We start from the raw sequence: 23,569 nt of genomic DNA on the forward strand, positions 1-23,569 counted from the left end.
TTGTCCACGGGGTCCACAGGGTGGCTAGTCTCTCTCCCTGGGTGCCCCCATGTGTGTTTGTACGTGTCTGTGTCTGCCTACACACGCATTCATATGATGTTGTGTATCCATGTGTCTCTGTGCACGTCTGCAGATCCGTGCTTGTATATGTGTGATGAAGCTTTGTGTGTGTGTGTGTGTGCGTGGATGTGCCGCTTATGACGCTTCTGTGTCTGCTCTGGTGCGGCCCCACCTCTGTGTGCCTCCGTGGGAGTGTCCGTCTGTGGCTTTGTGTGTGTCTGCATCTGTGTTTGCTTCTCTGTGTATCGGTGTCTACCGCCGTGTGTGCGTGTATGTGAGAGAGAGAGAGACGGGGGAGAGTCTGCGTCTGGGTGGACGCAGCCTTCTGAGGGCTGGAGATAAGATTGAGTGCTGATGTGACTTTTACTTGCTCTTGATGTCATGTCTTCTCCGGAACAAAGGCAGAGGTGGAGGAAGAGAGAGGGGAGAAAGGGTGGAGGGGAGAGAGGTTTGGGGGGAGCAGAAGGGCGCAGAGAGATGGAGTGAGGAGGGGGTGAGTAAAGGGGTGGGGAGAGGAAGGACGGAAGCAGAGGGAGGGCAGAAGGGAGAGAAGCAGGGATGGAAGACGAGGAGGTGGTGGGGGGAGACTGAGAGGGGGAGGGCAGGAGGGCCGTGGGGGGAGGGGCGCAGTGACCAGGAGACCCGGAGGGGAGAGAAAAGGGATAGTTCTTTTCCAAGCCTGTAGACCAGAAGGGACAAGAAGGGAAGCTGGGCATTGGGGAGAAGTGGGGAGTGAGACCGGTGGCCCCCACCTAGCCATTTCTTTGGGGCGGCGTGGTGGTCTGCTGGTTTAGATGTGGTGCTGGGTGTGTGTGTGCCAGTGGCTGTGCAGGGGTGTGTATCTGAGGCTGTGTGTGTGTGTGTGTGTGAGTGCATGTGTGGGAGCTTGTGTGAGTGTGTGTGAGAGCTTGTGAATATGTGTGAGTGCATGTGTGAGAGCTTTATGTGTGTGAGTGTGTGTGAGAGCTTGTGAGTGTGTGTGTGAGCTTGTGAGTGTGTGTGTGAGAGCTTGTGAGTATGTGTGAGTGTGTGTGAGAGCTTGTGTGAGCTTGTGTGTGTGGGAGCTTGTGTGTGCGTGTGAGAGTTTGTGAGTGTGAGTGCATGTATGAGAATTTGTATGAGTGTGAGAGCTTGTGTGAGTGTGTGTGAGTGCATGTGTGAGAGCTTGTGTCTGTAGGAGAGCCTGTGTGAGTGTGCGTGAGTACAGGTATGAGAGCTTGTGTGAGTGTGAGTGTGTGTGTCTCCCTGCGACATGTCTGCGTGTCCCTCAGTCTTGTCCCCCATAAGCCTCTTTCTGTTTAGATGCTGGTCCTCTCTGCGACTCAGGGAAAAGTGAGTGTGGCAGGTGGTGGTTAATGGGGGCGGGCTGGGGCTTTTCTATGCTCTGGACATGAAGTCCCCCTTTCAGGTCTCTACCGCATCCTCTGCCACCCTCACCCCCAGACCTGTCCCCCCACCCCTGTCCTCTTTTTCTGGCTGCCCAGTTCTTTTCCCATCCCTCCACACTGTGCCTCAGGCTAGCTTTCTCCCAGGGACCCAGACATCCTGTTCCCAGCCCCCTGCTGAGCCCACCTCCTTCTGGGGACCCCAGTTTCCCTGCCTCCTTTGTCTGCCTAGCCTCTGTGGCAGGGAGAGGAGCCCCAGAAGCAACCAGATAAAATGCCTTAGGAAAGGACCCTTGGTGCTGCCCTCCATCACTGCCACTCACTTCTTGTGGTGGTGGGCCGAGGGGCTGATGCCACAGGTGGGCCTGGGGAGAACACCCACGTGGGGCTTGGGGGCAGGAGGAGGGAGCAGAAATCTCAGACTGGGGTGGGGAGATAGGCTTTCTGGAGTGGACCCCCAGGCCAGGCCGAGGCTGAGCCATGGGTAGACAGGAAAGGGAACTGGCTCCCCTTCACCAAGATGGCTGGTGCCGTCATGCCTGAGGGAGCTGAGCAGCTGGTTGCCGTGGTGACAGGGAGACTACAGCATGCTAATGAGGCTGCTTGGAGCTGGGCAGTGGAAGGGTCTGGGAGGGGCGGGAGTGTCTCTCCCCCAGCGGCAGCACAGGCCTGAGTAGGGACAGGGTGGGTTCACGGGGCACCAGCATCTGGGTCCCGGGTGGGGCAAAGGCCTGACTTCCCAAGGATGGAGCCTGAGCGCAAGCCTGTTTCTGGTAGGTGGAGTGGATGTGGGCTGAGGGCTGGAGTCTGGTCCTGGATTTAGGAGGTCTGGAAGAAGATGCTGGGAGTTTTTGGGGAAAGAGCCTGGGGCAGGTGGCGTTCTATGCAAGGAGTAAGACTCAGTCCAAATGCCTGGGTCCCTCACCTGTTCTGTGGATAAAGCTTGTGTCTTCTCAAGAGCTGGTCTGTCTTCAGGCTGCCCTGAGCAGCTGTGGCCTCCTCCCCTTAAGCATCCTCAGACCCAGAGGTGGGAGAAAGCAGCGCTATCCCAAAGAGCGGAGGAGACGAGGGCCACCTGAGCCATCTGTCCACATCTTCCACAGGATCCAGGCCTTTGGCCCCAGCCATGCCGTTCCTGGCTTCTAGCTGCTCTTCCTCCTGTAACCCAGGCATTCTGGCCCTCAGCTTCCTCCCAGAGCCACTTGTAGCTCTTGAACCTTGATACTTTCGTCCTGGCCCCAGTTTTCCCTAGGGCCGCCATCTGCTTGCCACAGCAACTGGGATCATTTCCAAGGGCCACAGTGGCACCGTAGGGCTATTCCCTTCCTCAGCCTTTTGGCCAGACGCCACAGGGGTAAGGTTGGGGTGGGCATAGGGCTGGTGGTCTCAGGAGACCCTTGGGGTCTCAGCTTAGCTGTGGGGCCTGGTGCTTCAGCCTCTGGGAGAGAGTGTTACTTGGCTGGTCCCCTTTGGGGGCGGGAGTACTGGCTCAGCAGGCCAGGTGCCTTCCACTAAGACTGAAGGGGGCCCTGTGTTAGGGCTGACAAGGCTCTCTCAAGGCCCTGATCATCCTGGATGATAATCCCAGCCTGGTCTCACCTTCACTTTGGATATAGGGCTGCTCTTTTCTGTTTTTGAAATTCAGCTTTTGGGTCATCTCAGGGAGGTCCTGGCCAGAGAATGGGGGGCAGTAGAATAATTCATGAGCCAGGAGTTTTGACCTCTCAGAGAACGGGGCCTCTGGCCCAAGGTCTTCTTTGGCCCTTGCTGTCTGGGAGCTCTGACCCTAGTCTCCAGTCTTCCTTTTGGGAGAATCCAAGCCCCTGTCTTTGCTCCGTGGGGCATTGGTGGGTCACGGGTAAAATTCTTGGCTTCCATGCAGGAGACTCAGGTTCGATTCCCAGCCAATGCACCTCATGTGTAGCCACCACCCATCTGTCAGCAGAGGCTTGCTTGTTGCTATGATGCTGACCAGGTTTCAGCGAAGCTTCCAGGCTAAGACAGATTAGGAAGAAAGGCCTGGCAATCTACTTCCAAAAACCAGTGAAAACACTATGTATAACAGTGGTCTGATCCACAACGATCATGGGGATGGCATAGGACCGGGCAGTGTTTTTTTCCATTCCTCATGGGGTCGCCGTGAGTCGGGGGCTGACTCGACGGCAGCCAGCAACAGCATCTTTGCTCCAGTGTTTGTCAAGAGTCTGCATTCTCATACGGCTTCCTCTCTAACTAGCTCAGGGCTGCAGGGTCCCTACTGTCCATACAGAGGTTGTGGGAGGGGATAGCTGGGAGGGTTAGAACTGGACAGATGTCTTTCCAAACCCTCCTTGGGTGGGGGATTCCTTTTAGGCCCAGGTTCCCCACACCCGCTCCCCCACCCCCTTTTCTGCCAGGGTCGTAGGGGTCACGGGAGTGGGCGTGGGGCGTTGGAGGTCTCCTTGTCCACTCAATCCCACGCTAACAGGACACTCTCTCTCTCTCCAGGTACCTTTTGATTTTTGTGTCGTGTTTTATTTTCTCCTCCATCTGAATCGTTTTTCTCGTTGACCGTTTTTTTTTTCTCTCCGCCTCCCGGAAGAAAAAAAAAAAGAAAAAAAGAAAAAGGAAAAAGCAATCCTCCCCGCCTCATGCTTCTCCTCCTTTTCCTTTTTTTTTTTCCGGCAAGAAGCAAAAAAAGAAACCAAAATCTCCTCTCCCCCGACCCCGCAGTGACTCCTGCCCAGCCCCCCTCTGGCTCTGCCTGTCCCCCTCCCTCTCTCTGGTGCCCCCGATCTCTCTTTCTCTCTCTCCCCTCTCTTGCCCTCCACCCTCTGTCTCGGCATCGGCATCGGGCCCCTCTCCTCAGCTTCCGGGCTGGGGGCTTTACCCCGATGTCTGTCACAAGTTAAAAAGGGTTTTTAAATTGTGGCAGCAAAAGCTTTTTTCTCCCTTCTCTCTGGCTGATTTTGATGACTCGTGTTTTCTTTCCCCTTTTCTTTATTTTTTCTTCTTTCTTTCTTTCTCTCCTTGCCCTTTTCCAAGGTCCGGCTCACCTGACGTTAAACAGCGAAGGTATGGTTTGAAGTTTTGGTTTGGTTTGGACTGGATTGGATTGCCCCCAACCTCCGCCTGGATTTTCTGTTCTTTTCCCCTTCGCCTTGCCCCTCCTCCACCCGTCTCGCCTCCTTCCTTCCCTCCCCACCCGCTTCCCCTGCCATTTCTTTATTTTACTTTGGGGGTGCTGGGGCAGGGTGGGGGGCGTGCCTTGTCTGTGCTCCCCCTCTCCTCTCCTTCCCTGAGCCACCCCATGCACCCTCATCTCACCTTGGTTTCTGACATCAACAGATGTTTGAACTCTGCCGTTGTCTCCCGTCACATTTTTGCGTTTTCCTGGTAGCATTTCTTGCCTTTTTTTTTTTTCTTCTTCGTGGTCGTGTTTTATTTCCTTCCACTCATTCTGATCATTCTTTCTTTTCTATGAACCCCAGTGAAAGGAGAAAAGCATGGGCTGGAGAAAGGAATTTAGGCAGCCCCATCCCCCCAGCCCCTGCTCTGCCGGGTGCCCGCTACCCCTAATGGGGGCAAGGAGGGAGAGTGGAGGTGTAGGGCGCCTCCCTTCCACAGCTGTCCCCCCGAATGCCTTCCCTTCACTTTGTATCTCGTGAGCGTCTCATAAGCCCATTTGACAGATGAGAACACTGGGGAGAAGAGAGATGAGAGGACTTGACAGTGATTGCACAGTTGCTTATCGGGGCTACGATTGGGACTAGGCACCTGATGTTAACCTCCCTTCCACTCGTCCTTAAAAGTCCTGGTGTGAAGCCAACCAGGAGTCCTCCTGTGACCCCTGTCCTCTGATCGCTTCCGAGCTCACGTGTTTGGCCTTCCACACCCTAAGGTATCCCTTCCCGGCCCAGCTCAGTCCTCTGTTGGCGTCTTACAAAGGGACAGGCTGGGGTCCTTGGCCTGCAGGCAAGGGAGATCTGCAGGACAAGACTAGACAGCTTGTGGGGGTGGCCTATGGGGAGACACTTACACAGGTTTGAAATTCGGGATGGATTTAGATCTGGGGAGGTTGGGGTCTGGGATTCTTGCAGGGAGATCCAATTATGGCAAGAAATGTGGGGAAAGAGGAAGTCCTAAGTGGGGAGTCAGCTGTAGAGGCCCTGATTGGTTCACTCACATCCCTCTTGCCTCTCAGTGCCCGGCTCTGGGGATGCTAGCTGGGGGCTGTCCTTTGTCGTGGATGAAGGCCCAAAGGATCCCAGAAAGCCCTTCCACTGGAAAATTCCATAGCTTATTCTAAGTTTAGTTCTGGGGGTTTGGGATTGGGGTTGGAGTAAGAGCCCAGATAGGGACTTTTTACTCCCTTCCTGTGTCCCCCTCCTCCCAACGCCATCCCGTGGAGTCTGGCAGTAGGTATGGTGCCCAGGAGCCCGGCCAAATTGTACGAGTTCAGTGACGGGCAGGTGGAGAGTTCAAGCCTGCCTGGAACCCAGACATTACGTGTGCCTGTGGGGGTGAGAGAGTTGGCTCTGAGGGCTTTGGAGAGGAGGCACGGGTGTTGATGAGCTGGGTGGCAGTGAGCGGGAATGGGAAATAATTCCTGAGAAAGGACTTCCCTGTAGACGTGATGACGCCAGCCCATCAGGAGCCCCTTGAGGTGTCCAGCCCTTCTCCAGGCACACAGAGGGAGGAAGAACACACAGAAACCATGGCCCTGGCACCTGGGAAGCCCGTGGTCCCTTGTCTGACTGGGGGCATGGTGGGCAGAGGGGACATAGAGCACTCAGAGTAGTAAATGAACAAGCGTAACCAAGAGTGTGAGCCGAGGGGACATGAGAGGAGGAGAGGGGTTTGGGGTGTGAGCTGTTTGGAGGAAGGGTGCCTATGCAGGCTGTTGAGCAAGTTGAAGAGCATGAACTCTGACCCTGCAGCAGGCGGCGTGGTGAGCAAAGATGCAAAGGGGAGGAGAATGGGCACCATGGAGGAGGCCGAGGCCAGGAGAAGGGAGTGAAATTGGAAATGGAGCTCAGGGGCCTCCAGGCCTGGGGCTGGGCTGTGCCTGTTGCAGGGCAGAAGGGGCTCCTGAACCAGAGTGAAGGCCCCTGCTCTGCTGCCCCAGTCCGCCCATCCCTGGGCAAAGGCTGGGGGTCAGTGGCTGTGAGTCTGATGGGGTCCGTGGGGCAGATGCTCCTTGGCTTATCACCTGGGTCCTTCCCCAGAGGTTCCAAGGGCAAGTGAGTTCCCCACAAAGCCCCTTCTCTCCTCTACTTCCAAACAGAACCTCCGCCCTGGAGAGGACCCTCCATCACCTCACGGCTGGGGTGGGACTGGCTGGGTAGCCCCTGTGCCTGACTCCCCAATTCTGCTTCTCCAGTAGGGTCCTTACTGTTCTCCGAGGGGGGGGCCGGGAGAGGAGGAGCCGGCGAGGTGCACCAGCCGACAAAAGGTCAGTGACCCCATGGTCCCCAGAGAGCCCAGCCCTCAGGAACCTGCAGGCTAACTGCACTTCCTGGGGGAAACTGAGTCAACAAGGTGTATCCCGTTGCATCCCTTCCTAGGACCATGGGAGCTGAGGGGCTTGCACCCCCAGTGCCATTCTGAGGGCCCCATTCCCAGCCCTGGTGTGAAGGGCCCCAGACCTCCATTTCTTTCCCAGAGCTCCGTTGTCCCGATGGGCTCTTTCTAGAACCCAGAAATGCCTTTTTCTGTGGGAGTGGCTCAGACCCATCCTAGAAGGTATCTGTTTTCTCGGTAGAGCAACTGGGCAGCAGGGTAGCCTCCTTTAATCGTCAAATTCTGGAAGCCCAGTAGGTGCCTAGCCCAGGGGGATTCCAGTTGGAGCTGTGGGCATTTATGATGCGTACGGATCACACATCACACGTTGCACCTAAATTAACCTTTACAGCCTCTGTGGATGGAGATCATCACCCTCATTTTACATATGAGGGAATGGAGACTGGCCCCGTGGCCTTTTAGCCCATCTCAGGGTTCTAGGTTTCAAGTTCCATCTTCCGTAGCCAGGCTGCCTCTCTTAAGAGAACCTCTTTCCTAAGAAGTTTACGGCCAGTTTAATAGCCACCCAAGGAACTCCAGTTGGGTGCCAAGCGCTGGGGCTGTCCAAGTCCCATCTCCATTCTTCTTTACAGGCTGTTCTGTCTGCCTGGATTTCCGCCAGGCCCTGCCCCCTCCTGCAACGACTTGGTGTCTCTTTCAGCTGACTCTCGAAAAAGCAGCCGGGCTGTCCACACCGAGACACTCCCCGACCTTCCCTCTGCACTCTGTCTACACTGCTGTCCTGCCACTCGCCACACTGTGTCATAACTGTCACTTTACCTGCTCGCCTCCCCCGCTAGGCAGAGCCCCTGAGGCCGGGGATTGGCCACTCTCCTTTGTACATCCCCAGTGCTTTGCACAGAGCCTGCCACAGGTGTGGGTGTGCGCTCAGGATATTTATTTCGCATAGGTGAACGGTATCTCTTCTCCAGGGACTCACGGATGTCTTAACGAATCACGGCAATCAAGCGTGGTACAGGTAGGCAGAGAGGTGCATGAAAGATGCAGACTTGATTCTGAGGGGTTGATTTATTTGTTGATCTGGAAGGAGAGGCCTCACACACACAGAAAGTTAGGTACCAATAAAAGAGCTGTTTATTTGTGGAACAGTACCCTGTCTGTTTGCTTTCTAGATGCCCACAACAATCTGTGAGGTAGGCCCACGACTAGCTCCTTTTTCCAGAGGAGAAAGCCGGGCCTCAGAGATATTGCATCCTGGCCAAGGTCACGAAGCTGGTGGTAGAGCCAGCACTAGCACCCAGGTCTTCTTTCTCACATCACACTTCCTCTCTAGGGAGCAGTACAAGATGTTACCAGGCAGTAAGTGCCAAATGAGTAGAACAGACGGCTGTAGTGGTGGAGAGGAGGGAGGGGCTATGGGGCCGGAGCTGGTTCCCAGAGGAGGGCTTTCAGCTGGGCCTGGAAAGAAGGCAGCTGCTCTGTTCCTCAGGGTACTTAGAAACCCAGGACCACAATGACTCAGGCCACACTCAGCTTGACTGGGGACACTTGTGGGGCATCAGACTCCCCAGTTGTGGGAAGTAAACAAGTGTCAGCTTTTGCCCCCCTTCGCATGCCAGGAGCTATCAGGAGCTTTAATTGTTCTAGCAGGGAGCCCTGGTGGTACAGTGTTTAAGCGTGCGGCTGCCAACCCAAAGGTCGGGGGTTTGAACCCACCAGCCGTTCCGTGGGGGAGGAGAAAGATGTGGCAGTCTGCTCTCGTAAAGATGACAGCCTAGGAAACCCTATGGGGCAGTTCTACTTTGTTCTATAGGGTTACTATGACTCTGGGAACGGGCTCGTGTTTAATTGTTCAAGCGCTACTGGGAGTTGTAGTTCTGTGCGCGCGCCAGCGAGAGACGGGGGAGAGCGCCCCCTGGTGCTCAGGTCTTGTTCATCCCAGATGTGGTCCATCCTCTTCTAAGCACTCTAGTAGAACTGCCCCCGCCCCGCCCCCGCCCCCCTCCCCGGATCCCTTGAAATTCTGCTCCCGTCCTCCCCACTCAGCTTCAGTCTTGGTCCTTCCTCCCATGCCCAGGTTTTCTTTTTCCCATTTGCTCATCTCTTCTCTGCCGCTGGCCTCATTCTAGGCTCCCTGTGGCTGCTCCACGTCTAGCTGCGTCTCTGGGCCCACCTCTGCCAGGTCTCTGGCAACCAAGGGCACGGGGTTCGTGTAGACTCCGGCTCCAGAGTGGCTGGCTGGCTTCCTCTCTTGGGAGACCCGAGGCCGAGCCTGAGGCGGCGAGGAATGGCCTGGTGTCTCTTGGCCTTGGCAGCCGCGGTCGAGCCTCAGGCCCGCCTCCCCCTTTTTCTCTCTCCTCTTTTGTTCTGTCCCAATCACTTTTTCACGTGGTTGCCTTATTCTTTCCTTTCTTTTGTCTGACTCTGTCTTTAATGATATTTTCTTTGAGTGCAGTGAAGGTGAGGGAGTGGGAGGGGAGCCCCGGCTTCTGGGAGGGACTGTACGTGTCAGGGCAAACCCAAGGTCAAATACATTTCCGGTTCTGGCCCTTGAGCCCTCTGGCTTTGCCTGTGCCTGGGCAGCAGGCCTGGTTGCCATGGAAACAGTAAGGTCCTCCCCCTCCCCCCAAGGCCTTGGTTTTCATTCCCTAGAGTTCCCTGTCCCCCTTTCCTTACTGGCCCTCTTACTGTTACCTGTACCTGTCCCCTCAGGGTTTGTTCTTTTTCTGTGTCCATATTGCTTCCCTCTCAGCCCTGAGCCATTGCTCTGGGTCCCTCCTGATGGTCTGCTTTCTCCCTCTACCCGCCTCCTCCATGATGGCCACCCTCCATGGTGCCGTTCTTCCTCACCTGCCGGCTTGATTCCTCCCCTTTGTCTTCTAGTCCCCCCCACTGGAGCCCCGAGGTGGGCAGAGGGAGGGGTTCAGACTGTCCCACGGTCGTCCCCACCAGCCTGGCTGCCCTGTGGCCTCAGGAAGCCAGCCTCGCCAGCTGCAGCGAGTGCTGTGCCAGGCTCTAGGGCAGCAGCTGGTGCCTTGGCATCCGGAGGCAGTGGGACAGAGCCTGTGGGCAGCCCGCCCGGAGGGAGAGAAGCAGGGCTGTGTGAGGTGGTCTGCAGTGTGTGCACCCGGAGAGCCCCTCCTGCTTCCAAACGTCGCCCCTGCTGCTGGGCCGGCTCCCGTGGCCATGCACAGCCTGGCATCTCCTCCTGCTATTTGGGGTCTGTGGGTGCATCATCGGGACCCTGCCCTTGTAGAGCTCATGGTTCTTCACAGGGACCTTTCACACTCAGGGTCTGCCCCCAGCCACCCTGTGAGGGAGGCAGGACGAGCTGTGTCACCTGTTACGGCAGCGTCCAGGCCCTCTGGACCCTCCCGACTCCATCTCCTGTACTTCACCCTCTGCTTGTGCTCCTGCTGGTGACGGGATGGGGCCGACACCCCAACTTCCCAGCAGCACTGATTCATTCTCTCATGTGTCACTCACTCACAGAATGCTGAGAACCCCTAAGTACCCGGGTGCCCTGCACACACACACACTTAAAACACTCGCACGCGTGCACACACAGCGCACACACAACACACACACAGAACACTCACTCTTACACACTTACACTCACATTAACTTACATGCTTGCAACACTCACACAGGCACACACTCTCACACACACACGGTCACAGTCACACTCACTCGAGCCAGAGCCAGAGCCAGGCCTGCCCGTGCGCTTTCACCCCAGCCACTTGCTGCTCTGTCCTGCCTGGCACGTGTGGCCCCACAGCTGCACTCGGGGGCCTTCAGACCCTGTCTCAGGCCATGTGCACTGTCCGTCACAGGTTAGAGTGAGGCCAGAGTGGGTGTGGTGGCTGGCTGGGTGGCCACCGGTGTCAGCTCTGCCCACCCCCCCATTGCCCTCCAGTGTGTCTTACACCTGTCCTCCCGCCCCACCTAACCCGTCCCTGTTCTCATCTGCTCAACAAGCCTGGCCATCCCATTGCATATGGAAAGGCCCCAAATTGTCCCCGGGTACTGGGAATGGCCGTCACCAGGGAAGAGGCAGGGGTGGAGGTGGGCTGCACTCAGGAGCCCCTTGTGCCTGAGCCATGGGTGGCGGGCCTCCCAGGGAGGTGTCAGGGACAGGCTCCCATTCTCCTTCCACATCCTTGGTTAAGGGAGTGGCCGGTGGGAGGACTGTGGGGGAGGAGGCAGCAGAGCCGCTTCCCCTGGCCCTGTGGCAGCTTAATTGTCAGCTGTCAGCGTGAGAGCCACTTAGCAGCCTCCCGGCTCGGAAACGGACATGGGGGAGTTGACTTTTCACAGGAAAGATGCGGGGTCGGCTGAGCGGGAGGGGGCCTTCTGTTCCCAGTCCAGATCACAGGGCTCCAGGTGCCCGGCTGTGATGGGCAGAGGGGGTCTGGTGCGCTCTGCCCTACTCAGCCTTCTCCTGTTTCCCCAAACTGCGGCGTCCAGGGAAGGAGGAGTTTGTGGCGACCTTCAAAGGCAACGAGTTCTTCTGCTACGACCTGTCACACAACCCGATCCAGAGCAGCACGGACGAGATCACGCTGGCCTTCCGGACCCTGCAGCGCAACGGGCTGATGCTGCACACGGGCAAGTCAGCCGACTACGTCAACCTGTCCCTCAAGTCCGGCGCTGTCTGGCTGGTCATCAACCTAGGCTCGGGCGCCTTCGAGGCCCTTGTGGAACCCGTCAATGGCAAGTTCAACGACAATGCCTGGCACGACGTCCGGGTCACCCGAAACCTGCGCCAGGTAGGGGGAGCAAGACCAAGGCCAGGGCCAGGGCCAGCTGCGTCTGGGGCAGGAGAGGAGAGAGCTGCAGGGAGGGATCGGACGTGCAGAGGAGACCGAGGCTTGGGGCTGTGAGGGTCCAGGAGTGGGGCAGTGGCATGACTGCCTCAGACCAGGAGCCAGCTCAGGAGGTGGCTGCAGAGAGGTCCATGGGCAGGAGCCGAGGAAGGGGGAAGGGCTGAGCTCAGGTTGGTGGGAGCAGCGGTGGTTTCAGGGGTGAGGCTAGAAGATCAGGTGATCTGGCAGGAGGGTGATTCAGGAGATGGGGGGATAGAGTCTGAACGGGTGGGCCCTGGGGGGCTGCGCAGTGGGCGGGGAGTAGACTCTGGCCTGGTGGAGCAGGTGTGAGTGTCCCCATACTGGAGCAGAAAGGCACAAATAAAAGCTGGCGGTGTGTGTGGGGCACGATATGCCTCCCTCAGGCCTGCTGCTCTAGTGGGAGAGCAGGGATGGGTCCAGGGTCAGGTGAAGGTGGACCAGGTCGGGGAGGGAGAGCAGGAGCGGAGAGAGTGGGTGGTCCTGCTTCTCCTCTGGGTGGGACGCCCCTCCTCCTCCCCCTCCCCTTTGTAGGATCCCAGGCTCTCCCAGCACCCTTGGTTACCTTCCTGGCTCCTGGCCCAGCTCCTAAAGGTGCTCAGAGGAAACCAGCCTGGTCGGCCCTGCAGATAGTACTCTTCTCTGCAATGCTCCCGCAGCTCCGGCTGCCAGGCTTACCTGCCGTGGAGGTACAGCTGCTTCTGGACATTGCCTCTGTCTGCTCAATGTGACCCCTTCACTGCCCTCCAGGCCAAGGGTGGCCACTGCGGGTGAGACCAGCTCTCCGCTGGGCTTCTGCTTCTCAGCAGCCCCACAGCCAGGGATGGATTACCCAATAAGCAAGGTACACACAGGCTTACTTATGCTTACTTACTAACCTGTAGCGCACAATTTCACCTGTGTTTCAAAAACATGATGAAACCCATGTGAAATTGTTCACTACCGATTAGTAAATCCACACAATGAAGCCTGTGCATACCTGCTTACTGGTTAATCTGCCCCTGCCCACAGCTTGCTTCCAGCCCTGAGAGGTTCCTGTCCCAAGCAAGGTTCAAGCCAGCCCCTTCTTTCCAAGCAGGGGAGGCAGCTGTTTACCTGTGGCGCCTCCTGGCTCCACCTCCTGCCTCCCTCCCCTGCTCCCCAGATACCTAGGCTCCCAGGTGTGCAGGCTTTTGCCAGTCCTTCTTTCTCTTGGGTCCACAGTCTGGTAGCTGGGGCAGGGCAGTGACGGCAGCTCCATCTCCGCCAAGGATGCTGACCATCCCTGTCCTAGGCTCCATCGCTGCTGTTTGGGAGCCATTCTCTTATTCCTTATCTTCTCAGGTGCTGCGTGGTTCTAGCTGTTTGGTGGCCGATCTTCCCTTGTCTGTCCCCTCTTCGTCATCCTCCTCCTCCTCCGCTTCCTCCCATCCAGCAGCTTGTTGGTGGTGGCTCAGGGGCTCAGGTTTCTGGCTGACCTCCCCCTCTTCTCACCTGTTCTCACTCAGCACCATGGAGTGATGATCTAATGGGGATTCCTCCTCGTTTGGTGCCTTCCCCTGGCTGTGAACGCAGTGACAAGTCTGCTGCTCCTTTCCCAGCCCACTGCTCCTTGGGCTCCTGCTGATGCACCTATTCCTAGTGCTTCTCGTGATCTGAGGAGGGGGATGCTTGGTGAGGGCACTCCTGTCAAAGCAGTGCCCCCTGTTCCTGTCACATTGTTCCCTTTGCCGCTCAGCAGGCTGGCAGGTGGTGTCACCAAGGTCGGAGCAAACTTGAGTGTGTCATACACATTTGTGATACTTTCAGAGGCCACATCTGTTTTATTGGGGAGGGAGTTGGCTTTTGGTGCTTCTTGCTCTCTTTCCTTCCCCAGGAACAGCGTTCTCACCTGGCTCTGCCTTTGGCAAGACATCACAAGCCCTGAGTCCCTGTCCATGTGTTGTTTGGCCAACACACGTATTGTGCATCCAGTACTGGGTGCCATGGGGGATACTGAAGCCATGGTCACTTCCTTCCAGCACTTAGGCTCTCAAGGAGACAGAGGAGTATGTAAGGGCGAACAGAGCAAAGCCATACAAGTGCCAACTGAGTACCCACCAGTTGCTGTTGAGTTGGCTTTGACTCATGGCTACCCCACGTGTGTCAGAGTAGAGCTGTGCTCCACAGGGTTTTTTAAAAAATTTTATTTATTTTTTGTTGTTGAGAATATACACAGCAAAACATGCACCAATTCAACAGTTTCTACACGTGCAATTCAGTGACATTGATTACATTCTTTGAGTTGTGCAACCATTCTCATCTTCTCTTTTGAGTTGTTCCTGCCCCATTAACATAAACTCACGGCCCCCTAAGTTTCCTCTCTAATCTTTCAAGTTGCTGTTGACAGTTTGATCCCATATAGATAGTTCTTAAAAGAGTGTAATGCTCAAGGCAGACATTTTTTACTAGTTAAGCTAAACTATTGTTTAGTTTTAAGAAGACTTCAGGGGATATTTTTGGTTTAAGGCTTACAGATTATCTCAGGGCAGTAGTTTCAGGGGTTCATCCAGCCTCCATGGCTCCAGAAAGTCTAAAGTCCATGAGAATTTGAAATTCTGTTCTGCATTTTCCCCCTTTCGATAAGGATTCTTCTATGGAATCTTTGCTCAAAATGTTCAGTAATGGTAGCCAGGCACCATCCAGTTCTTCTGGTCTCATGGCAAAGGAGACCATTGTTCATGGAGGCAGTTAGCCACACACTCCATATCCTCCTCCTCTTCCTGACTCTCCTTCTTTCTTTGTTGCTCCAGGTGAATAGAGACCAATTGTTGTGCCTCGGATGGCCGCTTGCGAGCTTTTAAGACCCCAGGCACTATGCAACGAACTAGGAGGTAGACCAGAAGCAGTAAACATGTTATTTGGCCAGTTAACTGGGATGTCTCATGAAACCATGATCTCAAACCTCGAAACTGCTCCATAGGGTTTTTAATGGCTGATATTTTAGAAGTAGATCACCAGACCTTTTTTCCAAGGTGCCTCTGGGTGGACTCAAACTTCCAGTCTTTTGGTTAGCAGCCTGAGTACATTAACCATTTGTACCACCTGGGAAGCATATGCCTTAAAGATTCTCGGAATTCGAGAAATACCCAAGAGGAGGGAAAGTTCTGTGGCTGGGGAGGTAGGAAAAGCCACACAGAGGAGGGGAGGCTGGGTCAGCCCAGCCAGCAGCACTGAGTGTAGGTAGTGATGGGTGACAGACTCTCCCCAGGACTCGCAGAGTCATGGGCCCAAGGTGGTAACTGATGGAAATCACCTCCCTTTGCCTTGTTCTGTCCAATGGATCACAGCAGAGTCAGGTCAGGTTGACCCAAAAGCAGGTCCTCAGGGTCAAAGAGGGTACTGCCTCAGGTCTATGGCTGAAAGCCTTCCTTACAGAGGGCTTTGGTGGGGATCTGTTTGACTCCAGTCATTTCCAAAAGTGTGAAGGACAGGATACTGTGTGTTGCAGCCCTCCAGGTTAAGGGTGGCAGGGAGGAGGTCAGCCCTCAGGGCCGTGCTCTGACCCACTGCCCTTGCTCAAGGTCTGGCCTTTGGCTGAGTCCATCCTCCTTAGGCCGGCCCTCTGCATGTCTTTCTTTAGAGCTTCTAGGAGTGATTTATTGAGTCCTTTCGTCTCTATGGGGGCAGTGGTGGATCACTGGTAGAATTCTTGCCTTCCATGCAGGAGACGTGGGTTCAATTTTTGGCCAATATACCTGAAGTACAGCCATCACTTCCTGTCTGTCAGTGGAGGCTTGCATGTTGTTATGATGCTGAATAGGTTTCAGCAGAACTTCTACACTGAGATGGACCAGGAAGAAAGGCCTGGTGATCTACTTCCAAAAATCAGCCAGTGAAAACCCTCTGGATTACAATGGTTCGATCCAGAACTGATCATGGGGATGGAACAGGACCGGGCAGTGTTTGGTTCTGTTGTGTGTGGGATTGCCGTGAGTCGGGGGCTGACTCGAAGGCAGCAAACAGCAACAAGAAGTTGTCTCTAGAGTGATGGTTCTCAGCTGGGGGAGATTGTGCCCTCCAGAGACATTTGACAATACCTGGAGACGTTTTTGGTTGTCGCAACTGGCGGTTACTGCCGGCATCCAGTGGGTAGAGGCCAGAGATGCGGCTAAACATCCCACAATGCATAGGACTGCCCCCACAACAAAGACATTTCCAGATGAAAAAGTCAGTGGTGCCGAGGTGGAGAAGCCCTGTTCCAGAGGGAGAGAAGTATCCTCAAGCAGGTTCACACAGATGATACCCTGGGATTAGAAAGATCCCTTTGTGATCTGAGGGGTGATGTTGGGTTGGCAGTGGGGTGGTATGAACCAATGTTCTGCCTCCCCCAGGCTTCATGGGCCAGGAGCAAGGACAGGGAGGTGACATAAGAAATGACATCTGCCGTCAGCCTCACAGGATTGATGGCCGGGCTCTGAGAACGCTGTGGGCCCCACTCTGTTTTCCCCAGGTGATTAGGAAGGCAGGGAGATGCCTCCTGGGGGAGGGCCTGCCGCAGAATGTGGTGAGGGAGAGTGGGCCTCCCTGTACCCCATGTCTGCAGTCAAAAGCTCCAAAGACTAGAGAGAGGTAGAATTTTTCCTCTTTTCCCCCTAAACTAAGTAATTGTCCCCAGAATCATCAAGAGAGTCTTAGAACATAGCAGTGAGGACCAGAGGAGTCTGAGATGGCACCTCGCTATCTCCCCCTGCCCCCGCAACCCAGCCCTTGAGGCCACTGTAAGCGTCAGAGTCTCTCGGGGGATCTTTGTGGGAGTGATTACCTCTGAGGATTCCCTGAGACCTATTTTTAATCCTGGGCCCACTAGCCTCCCCACCTCCTCCCACTACCACACAGACAGTGCAGACTCGCTTTATCCTTAGCCAGCACCAAATTGGGAAGACCAGCTGGCTACCACAATCTCACAGGGGCTCGCTTCTGCCAACTCTGATGCTGCTGCTCCTCAGTGCAGGCATTTCCAGGAGCTCCCCCGCCTGGAGGATGGAGTCCAGCTGCCTGACTGGGCATTTAGGGCCCCTCCCACCTTCCTTCTCAGCCTGTCTTCCTCCCCGGCGTGTTAGCACGCACCCTGTCTTAGGGATAACTGGGCTCTCCATGTCCATCCACATGGACTTTCTTGCTCCTCCCATTGTTTTCACAGTTCTCCCCTGGAGACCACCCACTCACCCTCCTTTCTGCCTGGTGACATCCCAGAGCTGGGGTTTGAGTCAGACAGATGGTTCAAATCCCAGCTCTGCCCCTAGCTGTTTGAGTGACGCTGGCCAGGTTACATAGCCTCTCTGAGTTTTAGCTTCTCATCTGCAAAGTGACAACAAACTTTTAAAAAATTTTAATTGTGGTAAATATATACGTGAGGAGTCCCTGGGTGGTGCAAATGGTTAAGTGCTTGGCTACTAGCCAAAAGGTGGCACCTCAGAAAACAGGCCTGGTGATCTGCTTCTGAAAGGTCACGGCCTTGAAAACCCTGTGGAGTGGTTCTACTCTGCACACATGGGGTTGCCATGAGTTGGAATCCCCTCAACAGCAACTAACAGCAGCAACAAATATATATGTAAGAAAAGATTTGTCATTTCAACAGTCTTCATGTGTCCAATTCAGTGACATTAACTCGTGTTCGTCATGTTTTCAACCATCAGCCTTATCCACCCCCGCATTTTTCCATCACCCTTATCAGAAGCTCAATGTCCCCTGAGTATTGAGTCTTCCTTCCGCCCACCTGCCTGCCCCTGGTAACCACTAATAAACTTTGGTCTCTGTACATGTCCCTGTTCTAGATGTTTCATAGAAGTGGAACCATACACCGTTTGTCCTTTTGTGACTGACTTATTCCACTCAGTGACGATGACTACCTGAGGGAATGCCATTGAGCGCTCAGCACTGTGCCTGGCTGGTGTGAGCCCTGCAGGGCTGGCTCCTGCTGCTCTCATTCTCAGTAGTATTGTTGGTTTTTAATCCTTCAGGCCCAGCTTCAATGCCAGCTTCTTCAGGAAGACTTCCTTCATCCATCCATCCATCCAGTCTCCCGCTTTTCTCTGTCCTTCAAGCTCTTGCAGCGACTAGCCCTAGCACCTTCTATCTGGGTTGTCAACATTTGTGTTTATTTCTTACCTCTGATTCTCTGTGGAAAGCTCCTTGAGGGCTTAATACCAGCAAATATTGAGTGTTTTTAGTTTTCTAATAGTTTTTCTGGGCTCTTTCTTGGACAGATTGGACTAATGGTCCAATTTGTGAGACTTGGGACCTGAGGACCCCACAGATCTATTTCATACAAACATTGAACTACCTTTTGTCCTTCTGGGAAAAAACTCCTGCTTTTCCTCCAAGACAGAAGAATGCCTCCCCTACTCCCCCTTCTAAATCTCCTCAGGACTCTGTCTGTTACAGCATTTCTCAGGTGACACCGTAATGTCTCTCCTCCACCTGCCACCGAGTTCAAGCACAGGGACCAGGTCTCATTTCTCTTTTTGTATCTCACCTCATTATTATAGTAGTTCTGTGAGGTGAGGTAGAATCTATTAGTCTCATTTTACTGATGAGGAAACTGTGACTTGGCAGGTTAAGGAACTTGCCTTAGAGCCACACAGGGGTGGGGACTCTAGAGACAGGGGTAGGAGAAGCTGGCTTATAGCTTAGGGAGGAGTAAGGGAACTTGCTCTGTAGCCAGTTCTCCAGAATGTTATTTGGTTGACCAGTTAGCTGTTAGGAAGTCTGACTTCAAAGCTACTTCATTTCTCTACCTCCCTGGGAGGGTCGAGTTAGTGTCATTGATGTACAATGCTAAGGAGGGGCTATAGTTCATCTTGAGGTTCTGTCACTCTTAGAAGTTCCCAAATCTTGAAACCATTTGAATGTTCTGCTTGTATCTCTGAGTAGACGGGGCCCCTCTTTTCATGGTCTTGAATTTCTCTTATTCACGTTCCACAGAGATTGCCTTAATCCTCCTTTATTGTATAATTCTCCTTCTTGGCTTTCTTGAGGAGCTGGAGCTACACCCAGAGTTCAAGGCTGAGATGGGGTATAGTTTTACCCAAGGTCCTTGGCCATGGCAAGTTACCACTTGCTGTAATGACTGACTTCTCCCTTCTATGGCTTTGATCCCTTCCTCCATCATCACACATAGTCATGCTCATGCTCCTAGGCTCCAGGAGCTCTCTGGCCATTTCTGTGAGTGGGCAAAAAGCTGTCATTGCTCATCTGGTTAGTCTGAAGCCTCAGCTCACCAGAGCCTGGTGTTTGGGGAGGCACAGGCTGCCATGTACCCCTTCTGTGTGTCGCAGGCCATGAGGAATTGGTTACAGAGGAAGCTTCACTGTAGCATTTGGCACAGTTGGCCCCTCAGGCATGATCACAGAGATTGGGCTCTGAATCCCCAATCCCTGGGCCTAGAGGGACCCCGTCTCATCCACTCCAACTTTGTCATTTTCAGAGGAAGCCTGGGTCACTTGGCAAATTAGTGGAAGGCCCAAGCTTTGAACTCACATCTCTTCCAATGCAACTGGTGTGTGTTGTACCTCCACTGCCCTTTTCTACCTTGTTCAACTAGCACAATGATACCAGGCAACTCTTCCCTTCTTGGGTGCAGTTGGGTCAGCCGCCTTGGAGCTAATTGTTCCTTGTTCTGACTAGTTGGCCTCTTCATTTCAGGACAGTCCTTCCGACTAGCTAGAAGCACTAGTCCTCTTACCACCTGTCATCCCCTTGCTCCATTCACCGCACCTGTGACTAGACTCTTCTCCTCCTGCTGTGTAAACTGCCTCTGCATCACTAATAATTAATATTGGTTGTTCAGCACTTCTAGCTGCTAAATATTGAATTCTGCTGTTTTTAATTATGCCAGGCTCTTATTAATTGTCTTACTGAATTAGTCCTCTGCCCACTGGTTCTAACTCCTAATGAATGGATCTGTCCCTAGAATACCTCCTGTTGTCTCAATCACGTTCTTGGGTGTGCAATGTCATATTTAATGGGCATCAAGCAATAGTGTCCTTCCATCTCCAATGCTCCGAGTGAAGCTGCCTCTGTCCCTTTGACATCTCCTCCCCAAAGAGCAGGGTAATTTTGAAGGCAGTGGTTGTTGCAGCCTTCGGCAATGAGAAGAGAAAATGAACTTAGAACCACACAGAGGTGGGGACTTTAGAGATGGGGGTAGGAAAAGCTGGTTTATAGCTTAGGAGGAAGATTTTAGAAGTAGATGGGCCTCTGTGTTCCTTTAATGGTGTATGGGGGGGGTGAACTTCTGGTGCTGGCTGTGGGGTAGAGGCTCAGGGGTCTCTGGGTGTGCGTGGAAGGAGATTGAGATGTTGGCATAGCCTTGCCAGTCCTTGCAGGGGTGGTGGTGGGGCACTTAATTGTGGGAGGGATGGCTGCCCGGAGGAGAATAAGGGAATGGGGGGCAGGCAGCACTGTAGGAAGAACCAGAGGGACTCATTGGGGAATGCAGGCCCAGAAAAAGTCAGTTTGGGCAGGAAGGAGACCTAGTCAGTTCTGGGTGGGAGGGTGGGAGGAGGGCTGGGGTGAGTCGCTATCCTGTGAGAGTGAACCCTCTGCCAGCCCGCCGAGGGCAAGGTTTCCTTTTCTCTGTTCAGGCGGCGGTGGTGAGTCACTGTCTTTCTTTCTCAAGGAAGAGAAGCAGAATCAAAAGAGAGGAACTTCCCCTCCCCCGTCCACTCCCAGGATCTATTTGCCTCTCCCCATCTTCAGGAAAAGCAGACACCCGTTTCCCCTCTGATGCTCTTTGGGAACCCTTTCCTGCTGCCCTCCCAATAAAACTGCCTCTCACCCTTGCCAGTCCTTTGATTCACTAGTGGTGGTGGCCACTTTCTCCCAGCCTGAGAGCCAACTGGCCCATCACCAACCAGTTAACCCATTAACCCAACATGGCCACTGGTCAGCCAGTTGGCCAGCACCAACTTGCTCTGTAGCCAGTTCTCTGGGAAGTCATCTGGTTGACCAGTTAGCCAGCAACCCCATTGATCCATTCCCTGAGTCAATAGTCCATCCCTTTCTCACACCCCTTGTTCCCTTCCCTTCCTTATCCTCAACTCTCTAACATTTCAGCTGATAGGACTTACTAATCCTGCATAATTGGGCCTGCTTTTTAACCCCCTGCCTTCCCTCTCTCACCCTCTGTTGAAAAACCCCCGTTGCCAACTCTGTGTGTGTTACTAACACGCTTTTAACCCAGGGGGCCAAGGGATGGGGCAGGGACAGGTGGGGAAAGGTATGAGTGAAAAACCGAACTAACCTTTCTGTCTCATCCGCGGAATGTCGGCCATCTTTAAGTCTTTGCTTTCTTGGTCCAGTTCTTCTGTTGTTCCCTTCTCTACTAACAGAAGTCTCTAACTGTTCCTCCTCTCTGCAGACAGTGCTTCCTTTGGGAGGGGATGGGGGTGGGGAGAGGAATCCAGAGGAGGGGCGGGGGAGGGACTGGCAGAAGAAGGGGTTTAATTTTTTGTGTGTGTTTTATTTCCCCCTCCCATTATAATTTAAGTTTGTTTTTTTTTTAATTTTTTTTAAACAAAAGCCCTTAGCTGCACCCTGAGGTGGGGGGGGGGGTCTGAACAACCAAATATCTGTGGATTTATATTTCTCATCCTTCCTTGAGTTTCACAGTTGGTCATTTTATTTTTCTTTTCTTTTCGTTCTGTTTTTTTGTTGTTGTCTTTTTTTTTTTTTTGCCCCCCCCCCCCATATCTCCGGTGAAGCACGCAGGGATTGGACACGCTATGGTAAACAAACTGCATTATCTGGTAGATATCACTCTAATTGTCTTACCGATCGGTTTGCCGTGGGTTTTTTTAACTGTTCGATCCTCCCCCTTTTGTTTCTTTTCCCTTTCGGTTTTGATGGTTTTGCTCTTCCAATGGTTTTTGTTTTGCGTCCTGGACGATCTTTAGATTTTGCTTCTCTCTCTTTTAGTTTTCCTCTTTCCCTTTTCTTTCTTTTTTTTGGTCCAAACTCCAATCCAAAAGACAAATGGCAACCCAGGAATTGGGCCCGTCCTGCCCTCATCCCTGACTCCTGAATTCCGATTCCCGGCCGGCCAGAGAGACCCGACCCGGGGCAGGCGGGCGCTCATCGGCTCTGGTCAGGCCAGCCCCGCGCCAGCCTGCTTATTTCTATTGCTTTCTTTTGTTTCTTTCTTCCCCCCTCCCTCGTTTTTTCTTTTCGGTTTCGTTTTTTACTTGGTCTCCTGAAAATCCATGGAAAACACCATCCCATGACATGCTACGCCTCTGCTCACCGTCAGCTCCTCCAGTGGGCCCCTCAGGTTGGGGGAGGGGGCTGGGGGTGAGACCTCCAGTGGCAGCCAGCTGGGTAGGGTCCCCTGGGGGGGTGACCTCGGAACGGGGCTCTGTGGAGATGAAGACCTGCCTTGGGTCCGTCCAGACCTCATTCAAATCACAAGTTGAAACCAGTTTTGGGGGCTGCCCCAAGCTGGCTGCCAGAGGAAAGGTGACAGCCCTCCCTCCCTTCTCACCCTTGAGGGTTCCTGGTTCTGTTGCCCCCACATTTTGCATGGCATGAATGGTCTTTTCCCCACCAGGGATAGCGTCCAGTGTCCCCCAAACTGCTCTGCTGCTCTGACTAACACTGTGTCTCACACTGTCTCCCTCCCTTCACCCCCCACCCCCCCATGCCCCTGCCTATTGCATGGCCCCTGAGGAGGGGTCGCCTTCCTTCCCGGGAGGGAGCTAGAGGCAGAGGCCTGGCAGGGCCGAGCCGGGGAGGCCCCTTTGCCAAGCTCCTCCCGTTGGTTGGGTGCCCTCCTGGAAGCCTGGTGTGGGTGTCTGTGTCAGTGCAGCTGGTGTGTGTCGGTGTGTGGGTGCGACTGTGGGTAAATGTTGGTGTGACATTTAGGGGATGTTAGTGGGAAACAGCTGTGTGTTTGAGAGACTCTGCTGGTGACTCTACATGTATGAACGCAGGTGTGAACTGGGGGATGGGTGCCTGTATGTTTCGGGGCCTGGCGAGGACTCTGCGTGGAGGTGGGTGGTGGTCTGGGGGCCCTGGTGAGCGGGCGCAGGGGAGGCGCTGGGAGCTGGCCCTGAAGTCTGGGGGCTCCGGTGAGTAGGGGCGCCTACGGGGGATAAGGGAGGAGCTGAGGGCTGGCCCTGAGGTCTGGGGGCCCTGGTGGGCAGGGCCAGGGGAGGCGCTGGGGCCGCCAGCGGTGTGTGCCTGCAGGCCCTGCCGTGTGCCATCCCCTGGGATTCCCTCAGTCGTGGCTCTGCAGCAGCAGCCGGTATAGTCATCGCCTATTAATAATGCAGAGTGATTGAGCGCCAGGCTGGGGACCCTGCAGATGGACGTGTCTGCTCCCGTGGGGCTGGTGCTGCTTGAGGCAGCTGCCTGGCCTCCCAGGTCTACGTGGCTGGCTGCTGGCTGGCCAGGAGGGAAGTACGGGAGGTGGGACTCCCAATCTGGGGGCTCCCCCACCTGCCCAGGAGCTCTACCTCTGAGGCCACGTCTGGCCTTTCCTGGAGCTTTAACAGGTCTATGTTGCCCTGCGTCCACAGTGACTTGTGATAGCTGTCTTCTCTGTCCTTGAGCTGGTGCCCATGGCCAAGGCATCCCAGCCCTCCCCAGTCCCGGAGCTAGTCTGGCCACTCCCGGTCCTCGAAGTGTTCACATGGCGCCATGAGGTATCCCAGCAGCCCCCCCACCCCATGGACTCTGTTCTTCCAGCAGATTCTTCTAGATGTTAGCTCACCCACAGTGCCCCAGCCAAGCCACTGAGTCCCTGTTGGGGGCTGGACA

General features: G+C 54.5%; 1 protein-coding gene across 1 annotated transcript in view; it reads left to right on the plus strand.

Annotated features, from left to right (window-relative positions):
- Positions 1-23,569, plus strand: part of NRXN2 (neurexin 2) — a 114,792-nt gene that overhangs the window by 17,486 nt on the left and 73,737 nt on the right. The window contains exons 3-6 of the mRNA XM_004383769.2: positions 4,470-4,499; positions 6,808-6,879; positions 11,415-11,716; positions 21,517-21,561. Of these exons, the coding sequence (XP_004383826.1) occupies positions 4,470-4,499; positions 6,808-6,879; positions 11,415-11,716; positions 21,517-21,561 (449 nt within the window). The remainder of the gene's footprint in view (positions 1-4,469; positions 4,500-6,807; positions 6,880-11,414; positions 11,717-21,516; positions 21,562-23,569) is intronic.

The sequence above is a fragment of the Trichechus manatus genome, unplaced genomic scaffold (assembly GCF_000243295.1).
Source record: "Trichechus manatus latirostris isolate Lorelei unplaced genomic scaffold, TriManLat1.0 scaffold00113, whole genome shotgun sequence".
Classification (NCBI taxonomy): Eukaryota; Metazoa; Chordata; class Mammalia; order Sirenia; family Trichechidae; genus Trichechus; species Trichechus manatus.